At 41.0% G+C, this 13,385-nt stretch overlaps 3 protein-coding genes across 3 annotated transcripts; all 3 read left to right on the top strand.

Moving 5' to 3' along the window:
* The first annotated feature begins 1,522 nt into the window (after window positions 1-1,522).
* Window positions 1,523-3,269, top strand: LOC131298282 (putative UDP-rhamnose:rhamnosyltransferase 1). The gene has a single exon (XM_058323653.1). It carries the CDS (start codon window positions 1,651-1,653, stop codon window positions 3,085-3,087), a length of 1,437 nt encoding a protein of 478 aa, XP_058179636.1. The 5' UTR covers window positions 1,523-1,650; the 3' UTR covers window positions 3,088-3,269.
* Window positions 3,270-4,046: 777 nt separating this feature from the next.
* LOC131298281 (putative UDP-rhamnose:rhamnosyltransferase 1) lies at window positions 4,047-6,242 on the top strand. Its single transcript, XM_058323652.1, has one exon. It carries the CDS (start codon window positions 4,190-4,192, stop codon window positions 5,606-5,608), a length of 1,419 nt encoding a protein of 472 aa, XP_058179635.1. The 5' UTR covers window positions 4,047-4,189; the 3' UTR covers window positions 5,609-6,242.
* Window positions 6,243-11,118: 4,876 nt separating this feature from the next.
* Window positions 11,119-13,267, top strand: LOC131298280 (putative UDP-rhamnose:rhamnosyltransferase 1). Its single transcript, XM_058323651.1, has one exon. The coding sequence runs from the start codon at window positions 11,496-11,498 to the stop codon at window positions 12,879-12,881; it is 1,386 nt and encodes a 461-aa protein (XP_058179634.1). The 5' UTR covers window positions 11,119-11,495; the 3' UTR covers window positions 12,882-13,267.
* The last annotated feature ends 118 nt before the right edge of the window (window positions 13,268-13,385 follow it).

The raw sequence follows: 13,385 nt of genomic DNA, 5'->3' as shown, positions 1-13,385 counted from the left end.
GGCTTTAGTGGCATCCTCAATTGGCACCAAAACGACGTCGTTTTGGTGCCCTATAGTCCCAGCAGTGCAGCAAGAGCTGCTGGATCCTCGAGTCCACAAAATAAGCCTCATGACTCAGAAGGGAAGGGAACCGACGACCGTGGACGGAAAATACTTAAATACAACATACTTTAAGGCCCCTCTTTAGTAATGATTTTTTTTTTTTTTTTGAAACTTTGTGCATATCAACTTTTGTATGGAAGATATAGGGAGATCTTGTTCAAGAGATTCGCTTCTAGCCTTTAAAATTTATGAGTCAACCCTGCTTTTCTCTTTCCAAATCTGAGCCGTTCAAAAACGAAATGGACTGCTCGGATATGCGGGTACCACGTGGTACCTGCTCGGCACTGAAAAATTTTCCGCAATGTTGGTTAAGGAGGGAGCCTTGTCTTGTTCACTTTGCTTTTCAAAAAACATTTTTCAAAAAATACCTCCTAGATTTTTCTACTTTCAACATTTCTCTATCTATCTCTCTTCACTTATTACCCCTATTATTTTTAAAAAAAAAATCCAAATCCAAATCCAAACACAGCATTAGTTTCGACACGACACATAAGGTAAGTTAGAACTGTCAGAGATTGACATGATCATCAATCCTGAGCGAATTCACTACATGGTGTAGCAACTTCTCTCAGCCGTTTATCTCAGAAATTCATGGTCCGAAATTAAAACAACCTCTTCCAGATCCGAACCACCAACAACACTTTTTGACGTCTGAGATCACTCATGTAGTGAGTTTGCTCACCACACAGTGCCCCCCTCCCATCTTGAACCTCTATGGTAGGGGTTTTTTTTCTTATGAACCTATATTGTAGGTTGATTAATGCTTAACCCAATAATAGCACACCATTTTTCTTTTGTTCTAAGAGCCTTTTGTTAGCGGAATTAGGATGTGTTTCCGCTAAATTAAATGGACCTTCCTATCATATATGTGTGGAGTCCAAATCTAATTAAATGTGCGGGTTCCGCAAGCACACATGTGTGTGCTAGGATGTGGTTGGGGGAGTCTGAAGAGGAGTGTACCCACCCCCATTTTATTAGAAAAAGGATCCGCATGGATCGCAGGAAGATTTGTTTATAAATCAAGCTCTCTAGTCATTGGAAAACTCCAAAACAAGTTAATTAAATCTAGTACCCACCCATTGAATTAAAAAAAAGGAAAAAGATTACGACACGGCATATTATACTGAATATTCGTGAGCGTCGTGATTCTGGTTTATTGTTTGTACGTAGAACAAAAATAAATAAATAAATAAAAGGTAGCACCTAAAATAACTACTATATGAACGTCTTTAATTTACCACTTTAATATTGAAGTAAAATAAATCTCAGAGAATTAGTACCGTTACGAAACAGATAAATGAAGTCATAATAAATTAATAATGTTCATTTTCAAAAACCGATAACCCATAAACGTATCCTCATAACTTCGTTTCCAAATTCATCACATATAAATCCATTCCGTCAACTATACAAAATACTTCAATTCGGAATTATACATCATTCTCTCCTCCAAAATTTACCGTTTTTGCTTCCTATCCGTAAAAATAAAATATCTACCAGTTATCAGACAGACGATTTTAAGAATTTCTCACACACTTGGACCATACGATGTTCGAGTCACGAAAACCACTAAATACCATGGCTAGTGATGGTAAGCTACACATTGTGGTATTCCCATGGTTAGCCTTCGGTCACATGATTCCGTTCTTAGAACTCGCCAAACGCATCGCTAAAAGGGGTCACAAAATTTCCTTCCTATCAACCCCAAGAAACATTGAACGGTTGCCAAAACTCCCTCTGAATTTAGCCCCAGCGATCGCCTTAGTAAAACTCCCATTACCCGCCGTCGATGGCCTGCCAGAAAACGCCGAGGCTACCTCTGACGTCCCCTCCGAAAAGGTCCACTTCCTCAAGAAGGCCTTCGACGGTCTCGAGCCCGGGTTGACTCAGTTCTTACAAACTTCAAATCCTGATTGGATTATTTACGATTTTGCCCCTTATTGGTTACCCCCGATCGCGGCCAAGCTCGGTATATCACGTGGCTTTTTCAACGCGGTCAACGCCTGGTTTTTGGCCTTTTTGGGACCGTCGACCAACATGATAGACGGTTCTGATCCACGTACAAAGTTAGAAGATTACATGGTCCCGCCTAAGTGGGTCCCGTCTAATTCCAACTTAGCCCACCGGTACTACGAGATCAAGTGGATTGTAGAGGGTGCCCAGAATATCACCGCGGATGTGTTGGACACGTATCGCCTCGGATCGGCAATTATCGGGTGTGAAGTGCTCGCCACGCGCGACTGCGAAGAGTTCGAACCTGATTGGTTGAAAATTCTCCAAGAGCTAAATAAAAGGACTGTTTTACCAGTTGGACTAATGCCCCCCTCGGTGCAAGATAGCCTTGACACAAACGACCCGTGGGTTTCAATCAAAGGCTGGCTAGATGGACAAACAAAGGGATCGGTGGTTTACGTGGGACTCGGAAGTGAGTTGGCACTGAGTCAAGAAACACTCACTGAGTTGGCTCTTGGGTTAGAGCTATCTGAATTGCCCTTCCTTTGGGCTCTCAGAAACCTACCTGGCTCCACCGAGTCTGACCCGGTGCAACTGCCAGATGGGTTTGAGGACCGAATTAAAGGCCGTGGAGTCGTGTGGACAAGTTGGGTGCCTCAACTTAGGATACTAGCCCATGACTCGGTGGGTGGATTCTTGACTCATTGCGGTTGGAGTTCGATTATTGAGGGTCTTCAGTTTGGGCATCCACTTATTATGTTGCCTTTTATGGTTGAGCAAGGGCTGAATGCAAGGATTTTTGAGAAAAATCAAGTGGGAGTAGAAATACCAAGAGATGATCGAAACGGATCGTTGGGGAGGAACTCGGTAGCTGACTCAATTCAGTTGGTCATGATTCAGGACAAGGGACAAACTTACAGGAATAAAGCTAGAGATATGAGAGTTTTATTTGGTGACAAGATCCGACACGAACAATACATAGACAACTTTGTTGAGCATCTTCAAAACCATAGACAGATTCACAAGCGTTGAGTACTCTGTTGTATATTTTTCTGTTCAAATAAGAAACGAAAGGTTAAATCCAAATACTAACACAGAGTCACGTTGTAACTCAGGGCACAAAAAAGGGTTCTGTATTTATTTCTTCTAGGATCTGCAGTTTAATTTGAGATGTTCATTTTGTCATTCACGTTAGAAAGGAGATCGATCGGATATCGGCATGCATCCACATGTACAAAACACGTTTTATTGCGTGAAAAAGAACAATGAGCTTTATAATTTAAGAGTAAATCCCAAGAAAAGTGTTCTTCATTTATTTATGCATTGTTCTTTTCGCTTTTCAAAATATACTCTCTATATTTTTTCTACTTTCAAAATTTCTCTTTCTATCTCTTTCCACTTATTACTCTTGCTATTTTTCAAAAAAAAATTCAAATCCAAATCCAAACCCAAACACACCATTAGTGTTGTTGTCAATCTCATCTTTTATGTGTGGACAACAAGTTAGACAAAAATGACCTGACATGGATTATTAGAGGAGTAATTTTATAATCCGCACTCCTTTTCATGTTGTAGTTTTAATAATCCAAGGTGATTTCCATGTTGTAGTTTTAATAATCCAAGTTGTAGTTTTAATAATCCAAGGTGATTTGTTTATACAAGATAGTTGCATGAATACTCCAGAGACACAGAAATTTTTTGGTAATGGATGGGTATTACGTGGCCGTGTCAATATGGTGTCCGAGCAGTTATCCGGGCCATTTAAAAGTGTGTTGAATGGCTCAGATTAAAATCATCTATCTTCTCTCACCCCACCACTCTCTCTTTTCTGTTTCTCTCTCATTGTTCTTTCTCCAAATCCGAGCTGTTCAAAATCGAAATAGACGGTCCGGATGCACCCAGCGGGCAACTCATGTACCAACCCGGCACTGAAAAATTTCTCAAACAAACAATTACTGTACTAGTGCTATATATTATTCTGATATTCTCTCACATCTTCTTCATTCACGAATTCGAATCTTTCACTCTTAAGCTAGGGTCGATCTCTGTTCTGTATCTTTAAAACCTTAATATTTGTTGGTGATCAAGCATTGTGAACCAGACGACACCCTCAAGCAAAACAGCAAAATTAGCCATGGCCGGAGATGGGAAAAAACTGCATGTAGCAATGTTCCCATGGCTAGCTTTCGGTCACATGATCCCATTCCTTGACTTAGCCAAATTCATAGCCCAAAAGGGACACAAAATCTCCTACCTCTCCACCCCTAGAAACCTCACCCGCTTGCCAAAACTCCCTCCTCATCTCAACTCTCTCATCACTTTCGTCCCCATCTCTCTCCCCCGCGTTGACCAGCTCCCGGAAAATGCCGAAGCCACCATGGACGTGCACCCCGACGACGTCCACTACCTCAAAAAGGCCTTCGACGGTCTCGAGACGGAGTTGGCTCGGTTCCTCGAAACCGAGTCTCCTGACTGGATCATTTACGATTTTGCCCCTCATTGGTTGCCCCCGATCGCGGGCAAACTCGGTATTTCGCGCGCCTTCTTTTCAATTATCAACGCCTGGTTCCTCGCATTCTTCGGCCCGTCGGCGGCGATGCTCGACAATTCTGTCCTGCAGCTGACGGATCCGGAGCAATTCTTAGTGCCACCCAAGTGGATCACGTTTCCTACTAAAGCAGCTTATCGCGCCTACGAGATAAAGCGAACGTTCAAAACTGGCTCAGAACCCCAGAATGCTTCTGGGATTGAGGATTTTTATCGTGTCGGGTGCATTATCACCGGCTGCGATGCACTGGCGATCAGACACTGCAGAGAGTTTGAACCCAATTGGTTGACCCTACTGGAAGAGCTCCACGGGAAACCGATTATTCCGTTGGGATTAATGCCACCTTTGGTGGAAGAATCGAGCAGCGACGACTCAAAGAATGACACGTGGGTTTCAATCAGTGAGTGGCTAAATAAGCAAACCATTGGGTATGTAGTTTATGTAGCTCTCGGGAGCGAGGTTGCGCTGAGTCCGGACGAACTCACTGAATTGGCTCTTGGGCTGGAGCTCTCTCGTTTGCCCTTTTTCTGGGTGCTGAGGAAGCCATCCGGGTCGACCGAGGCAGACTCGTTCATGTTGCCAGACGGGTTCGAGGAGCGAACGAAACATCGCGGAATTGTGTGGAAGAATTGGGCGCCTCAACTCAGGATTCTGAATCATGACTCAGTTGGAGGATTCTTAACTCACTGTGGGTGGAGTTCAATCGTAGAGGGAGTCCGATTTGGGTTGCCACTTATTATGCTTCCCCTTGTGTTGGATCAAGGTTTAAATGCAAGGTTAATGGAAGAGCATAAGGTTGGGATTGAGGTACCAAGAGATGAGGCGGACGGGTTGTTTACGAGGAACTCAGTGGCCGAGTCGATCACGTTGGTTATGGTGGCTAAGGAAAAGGGTAGCATTTACAGGGAGAGAGCAAAAGAGATGAGTTCATTGTTTAGTGACAAACTCCTGCATGATCAGTATTTGGATAACTTTGTCCAGTATCTTGAAAACCATAGGGGCTGAGATTGAGTTCTGTTGTGTATTGAAATTCATAATGATATAACAATTTATGCATAAAGTGCTGTGATGTTGCAATTTAAGGAGGTAAATCCTTTTGGAAATTTTCAGGTGAATAAGGTGGGTATTCGGAGGGTCTACCGAAACAACCGAACAGACCCTCTTTGGTTCATTGTATCTGAACGAAGCACCTCAAAGGTCTAATAATAGTTGTCGCTTCTTAAGAACCCCCTGATGTTAGGTTTATTACAGCACTTTATTCCAGCGATTTTTCCTCCAATTGAATGAACCAGCAGCTTAAGGGTCTCACCTTGGTGAATATATTGATCGTTCCCATTTCGGTGTTGGGCAAGTACAACTTGATGGTCACGTAGTTTTAGATTCCATCAAGTCGTAATTAGATATTGTTCTTCTGTGAGAGAGAGGCAGATAGAGTTTAGTTCGCCAAGGCAACTTATAGTGGTATTTTATATGTAGTGGTTCTAGCCGGTGCAACCTCCGCACCTCTGTTTGCGGCGAATTTGTTTCAAAGAAACTGTGTGAAAGATAGGATTCAGTTCGCTTTATGTGTTCCATTCTGTTTATGTATTTTGTAGTTACAGTTTGTATTATCAATATCAATTAAACTGTTCGCTGGAAATTCGCCGTTTGGATTTTATTTTTCCCCAACATGTCCTGGTCCTAAATGTTCCAACTCATCATTTGAATGTGTTTACACGAAATTTCAAAAAACAAAAATAGTCTCAAACCTTCTATTTGGCCTTCTAAATGTTGGAATAATTGAGTTTGTTAATGAATGAGCATAGGGGAAGAATTTACAGGGATAGAGCTAGAGATCCAACATGAACAATACATAGACTGGGTTGCTCAGCATCTTCAAAATTACAGAGATTCACCAGGGTTCCGATTCTTCTACACTGCAATGAAAACAAAGGGAGGTTATAAAAGCCAATCGTTTGTTCATGAGCATTACTTGCGGAAGATTTTAGAAAGAGAAAGAAGATAAACGTACACGTATCCTAGTCGGTTTAAGGCCGAAAGAGAAAAATGCAATTTGCATGGTGAATGTTTCAGAAAAGAAGATAAATCTGTATGTATTCTACTAACAAAACTGGTCTCAGTTCTCTAAAGAGAGGATGTTGAAGCCAAGATTGTTGAATGAATACTGCAGAAAGAAATACGTACTACATATTTTTCCACCCATCTTCTTGAATCTCACCTTGACTACAATCTTTAATATAGTTTTTATTTTTCACGAATGCCAAAGTCATTGGCTCTTAAAGAAGGTATGAATGGCTAGCTGTAACCAAACCATTTCTTCAATTTCTTTTTGGTATTATGAAAATAAGGTTAGTTGCACCTTGTGCAAACAACATAACCTTTATCTCGACTGTTGGACGCAAAACGTACGTGTTAGGTTTGGTTACAGAGCGATGGGGGCAGACTTTCTCCTAGCTAGGCACTCTCTCTCTAGCCCAAGTCTGCCATGCGGGTGGCACATGTGAACTGTGAATATACTCTGGTCATGTCCCCATCGCCTATGCGGCACCACCCGCACACACTTCCCCTCATGGCTTCCTACGTGTGTTCGCCTCAGGATGCCACGTGTCGCTGTGTTAGTGGGGTGGCCAACAATTTGTTTGGGGTCAAACTATCGACCATTTGCCTCCCCTACAGTGTTTAATGAAACAATATTTCCTATGGTGAGAAGGCTCAAATTAATTTGGTGTTTGATATTAATACTGTTCCTAATTGGTGTAGGGACCCGTAATTGTCTTTATTTAATTTTAATGTTTATAATTGAGAAAAAGGGTGAAAATGACGTAAATATGGATGTGGAGGTTAAATGTGCAAGAATGTGAAAAATATGGGTGTTAGTGTATATTGTGCATGTGTGTATATGTGTGTGCCGGGGAAAAACTTTCTCATTTCCTCCTCTCTCCGGCCATCTCTCGGTCTCTCACGCTCTCTCTCGGCTCTCTTCGTCTCTCTCATCCAAAAACTCATCTCCAAACTCAAAACTCACAACAATCAACCTCAACTCCATCTTCTATTTGCGTATTAGAGCTCGTATCTCGTTGGATAGAGCTTGGTTCAGTGTATTTTGTTCGGTTTGGATTCTGAAAGTTAGGGCTTGCTCAATCTCTTCGGTTTCGGCTTGGATACTCAAGGTAGAAAATTCTACCTCTCTTTATATGTTATTTGAGTATTCTTGTGTCATCTTTAAGCTTGTATTGGTTGATATTGAGATTGTATCAAAATCTAAAAATCCTGTCAAAATCACCTGAAAAACACTCTATCTACCGGTAGGACAAATGAGAAATTTTCCTACAACCAGCTTAAACGTACTACAGCAGCTCAAACGTACTCATCCACCTAGCGGTAAGACAAGTACAAAGTTGTTTCGTGAAAATTGTTGGCCTTTCTGTTTTCAGTTTCTTCCGGTAGGAACCATCACCTACCGGTAGGACAAGTGCAAAATTTCCCTCTCCTACCAGTAGGACTCATTCACCGGTAGGTAAGTGATTGAGCTGCTACAGTGTCTATGAGCAGCTTTTCCTGCGTTCTTCCAAATCACTTTGTGAAGCTTCTCATCAACTCTAATGGATTTGTTTATGCATTCTTTCAAGTGTTTTAAAGAGCGTTACTTGTTTCACACTTAGAGTGGTATCCAGTGGACTAGAATGAACTCATTGAACAAAGAAATGTGAAATGTAAGTTGTTGTCCGTTGAAACACGAATGATACATTTGAGTATGTGAATGACGCGCAAACACTCGGGCCCATCGGCGGGTGGATGCCTGGCAGGGGATATTGAGGTCCCAAAAATAGCCCGGTAGGAGCTAATGCTTATAGTGAACACTCAAGGCCTAACCTTCAAGGCGGGTGCTTGGCAGGAGATATCGGGGTCCTATAACTAACCCAGCAGAAATTTCGGCTCAGACACTTTGATGATTCGAATTATTGAGACACGAATGAAATGAATAGAATATAAGGGTGTGTTAAGAAGAAGGATTGGTGATAGTTGGACACTTTGACCATGATAAGTTGTGCTTACATTCGTTGTCATTTGATTTCCCATCATTTGTTCTTTCATTTAGCTCATTTACATATAGAGTTTGGTTAGACTTTTCTACTGAGCTAGTGTAGCTCAAGCCTTATATTATTTTCAAGTGCAAATCCGGAACCATAGGTTGCATGTGTGGAGTGCTTGGAGTATGGACATCATTTTTGAAAGCTAACCAAAGAAGTTGCTTATCCATCTTTGTAAATTTACTTTGAAAGATGTATTTGTAACTAAATTGTAATTCTTTTGACTTGGAATATTGTAACCCTTGATCCTCTGTCGAAATTTGATACTTATATTAATTTGCGGCCGTGGAGCCGATGTTGTAACATTTTAGAACTTTGTGAACTTGGAAGTATTGTTACAGGATTGAGAATGAGGTAATCCTTTGGGTATCGTAGGAAATATCGTGAGGATTTATTTATGAAAAATCTTTTATATTTATGATAAAAATCGAAAGCGTGACAATTGGAGGTGGGGAATTTGTTCAAGACAAAGGGGTTGCAATTTGGATCAAAGGAAATTCAACATCAAAGAGTATCTTGTGCACGATTTCAAGGATTGGGAAATCCTATAGTGCGGTTTCCTGTAAAACACATTCGGCCTGTCTATCTCGACAAGAGATGTTTTAGAGGATTATGTGGAAGGTTTTTCTCTCTCTATCTGTTTCTTTTGTCAGTGGTCATGTAACCCAGAAGATTAACTTGGACATAGGTGCCAATATATATGGGATCTATCTCCTAATTATGATTTTTTTTTTCTCGATATATCCGTTATCATCGAGTTGAGTGAAACATTTATTTTCGCCGGGGAAAAAATATTTTAACACCGCCATAGTCAAACAAATCTTACGTTATAGGACCACAAGCTTATCCTAAGGAGTAACGTATTCTTGATTGATGAATTGTTTTTTTTTTCTTTTTGAGATACGTGACATCTCTCTTCTCTCTCTCTTTAATAAAAACAACAAGTGTCGGCCACTCCATTTTCAAGGGGTGGCAACATAACAAGCTCCTAGACAATAAAAAAGGTTCGGATAATCTCCAGCTCAAGTTTTGGACGGGACGGGACACACAAAATTTGAATCATTCGTTAAAAATCAACTCTTACCGATAAGAGTCTCTGAGCAATTTCGAACCGTTCATTACTGTAATGGACGAACTCGATTTGGGACGGTCCCGTCCAATTCAAATTAAGGACGGTAAATGATCCAATTCTGAAAGAGAAACCAAATCTCTCTTTTTATGAACCTATATAGCTAAGAGCTCTTGTCGAAAATCTTCTAACTAGTACTCCTACAATGGGATTTTATTTTTTATTTTTTTATCCGCTAAAATGTGATGTTGAATTGCCATCTTCTCCTAGTTGTTTTCTCTGTCGTCTTTGCCTAGCTCTCGCATGTGAAAGTTTCATCTTTTTCAAGCCTCATTATATGTAAAAACAATACCCTTTTTTTTTTTTTGCAACATAGGAGGTATCCCCACACCATACGCTTAAAGCACCAAAAAGAAAAAAAGTACTCAAGAATCTGAGTTCGTTAATTTTGCCTCCAGAAGTGCAGAACCTTTCACCTTCTCTTAGCATGATTTTCAATAAATTCTCTCATTCATTATATACTAGTACGTACGTACTTCATTTTCAATTGTCCCACCAATGTAGGACAACTTCACGGTTTCACAATTACTCTCATTTCTCTATCTATCTCTCCCCACTTAACCCTAAAGTTTTTTTTTCTCAAAATCTTTATCAAACAGCTGTGTTGCTATAAACAACCTATTCACTCTCTTCTTTTTTTTAAATCTCTCTCTGCACCATTGTTTGTGTGTAAATTTTAAAACATGTGCATATATTTTGGGCTTAGGATTCAGTTTTTTTTTTTTTTTGCACGCTAATTCTTGCACTGTGCAGTTCATGTGCGATTCATTTGGAATTTTACTCGGACGATCATAATCGTTTAATGTGTGATTTATTAGGAGTACGTTTCTAGGAGCACCGAGAAGAATTTAAATGTTGGACATTGTTGAAGTAGGACTCCCAACGAGGGCACTCGATGGACGAGTTCACTGAATACTACTACTACAGACAAATAGACTATCACTTTCTTTACATTTATATAGTAATAAAAGATGCAATGCCGATACAATTATATGGCTACAAAAGATACGACAACATATAACTCATTTGGGTCAGTACATACAAAGCTTTGCTCTAACTTAATTGGGCCTTTACAAGTGGACAGTAGAATTAATCTCTCAGGATTTGTTTGATAGCAAGATTGGAGCTTGGGATAGGATTGTGAGATTGTGAGTCCTATGGGAGCTTTTAAATTCTTGTTTGGTGTTGGCAAAAACCTCAGGATTGATAATATCAGGAGATTACGAATCTCACAAATCCATAGGATTACCCATCCCATAGGGGGTTGGTATTAACAATCCTATCCCATGGGATTAAGGTTGGAAAGAAAATTTTGTTTACAATCATATCCTATCCTATCCAAAACAAACATATTATTCACAATCCTACAATCTAATTCTGTCCAAAACAAACATGAATAAAAGATTCATCTCCTCAATAATAATCTCACCTCATTATCAATCACAATCCTAATCCCACCTCATTATGAATCTCTCCAAAACGAAATCTGTTATCAAACACGCCTTCACGATTAGTCGAAGTGCACAATAAACTGACACTGACACGTGATTTATCAAAAGATACAGCTCTATATAGATTAGTGGTGTGGATTGTAAACCAGACCACCTCAAACAAACAGCTAATAGCAATTAGCAAAACCACGGCCGGCAATGGGAAAAAACTGCATGTAGCAATGTTCCCATGGCTAGCTTTCGGTCACATGATCCCATACCTAGACTTGGCAAAATTCATAGCCCAAAAGGGTCACAAAATCTCCTACCTCTCAACTCCTAGAAACCTCAACCGCTTGCCAAAACTCCCTCCACATCTCTCCTCTCTCATCACTTTCGTCCCCATCTCTCTCCCTCGCGTCGACCAGCTCCCGGAAAATGCCGAAGCCACCATGGACGTCCCCCCCGACGATGTCCACTACCTCAAAAAGGCCTTCGACGGTCTAGAGCCCGAGTTGGCTCGATTCCTCGAAACCGAGTCTCCTCACTGGATCATTTACGATTTCGTCCCTCACTGGTTACCCCCAATTGCGGGCAAACTCGGTATTTCACAGGCCTTCTTTTTGATTATCAACGCTTGGTTCCTCGCATTCTTTGGCCCGTCGGCCTCGATGCTCGATAATTCTGTCATGCGGCCGACAGATCCGGAACAATTCACGGTGCCACCCAAGTGGATCACGTTTCCAACTAAAGCAGCTTATCACGACTACGAGATCAAGCGAACGTTCAAAACCAGTTCGGAACAAGAGAATGCTTCTGGGGTTGAGGATTTTTATCGTGCTGGGTGCACTATTACGGGTTGCGATGTACTGGCGATCCGACACTGTAGAGAATTCGAACCCAATTGGTTGACCTTGTTGGAAGAGCTCCACCAGAAACCGATTATTCCATTGGGCTTAATGCCACCTTCAGTGGAAGAACCCGGAGGCGACTCGAACGACACGTGGGTTTCAATCAGTGAGTGGCTAAATAAGCAAAACATTGCGTCTGTGGTATACGTAGCTCTAGGGAGCGAGGTTGCATTGCGTCCGGACGAACTCACTGAGTTGGCTCTTGGACTGGAGCTATCTGGTTTGCCCTTTTTTTGGGTGCTGAGGAAGCCAGTCGGGTTGACCGAGGCAGACTCATTCACGTTGCTACACGGGTTTGAGGAGCGAACAAAACATCGAGGAATTGTGTGGAAGAATTGGGCGCCTCAACTCAGGATACTGAGTCATGACTCAGTTGGAGGGTTCTTGACTCACTGTGGGTGGAGTTCAAGTGGAGAGGGAATCCGATTTGGGTTGCCACTTATTATGCTTCCCCTTGTATTGGATCAATGTTTGAATGCAAGGATAATGGAAGGGCATGAGTTTGGGATTGAGGTGCCGAGAGATGAGGGTGACGGGTCGTTTACAAGGAACTCAGTGGCTGAGTCGATCAGGTTGGTTATGGTGGATAAGGAAAAGGGAAGCATTTACAGGGAGAGAGCAAAAGCAATGAGTTCCCTGTTTGGTGACAAGGTCCTGCATGATCAGTATTTGGATTACTTTGTCCAGTATCTCGAAAACCATAAGAGTCAAGATTGAGTTCTATTTCAAACAAAGCTGAAGGCATTCATATTCAACACATCAACAATACTCAGCAGAAATTTCGAAGGGGTTGATGTGAAAATTTATGGATTCGTTGATGCTATGTTGCAACCTATGAATTCAACGAGAGTTTTCTATTTCTCCAGACGAGCTATATCCTGGTCCTTAATGTTCCATCTCATTCGTTCAATTTATATACAAAAAAATCTGTAAGAACAAAAATAGTACTCCCTCCGTCCTCTTTTTAAAGTCCAGTATTTTATTTTGGGTTATTCCTTAATAAGTGTCCATTTTTTCCTTTTTAAAGTCCAGTATTTCATTTTGGGTTGTCCCTTAATAAGTGTCCATTCTAAAAAGTTAGTGGGTAAAAGTTGGTACATTTTTCATTTTGCCCCTAAAAGTAATTTTTTTTGAAAAGTTAGTAAGTAAAAGTGTAATGATAATGTCTCCATAAAGGATAAATAGGTAAAGTGGATGTAAAAATTGATGTGAAATATGTAA

Source organism: Rhododendron vialii, chromosome 8a (assembly GCF_030253575.1).
Source record: "Rhododendron vialii isolate Sample 1 chromosome 8a, ASM3025357v1".
NCBI classification, from domain to species: domain Eukaryota; kingdom Viridiplantae; phylum Streptophyta; class Magnoliopsida; order Ericales; family Ericaceae; genus Rhododendron; species Rhododendron vialii.
The sequence above is the reverse complement of the archived record's forward strand: the minus strand, read 5'-3'. Positions and strand labels throughout refer to the sequence as shown.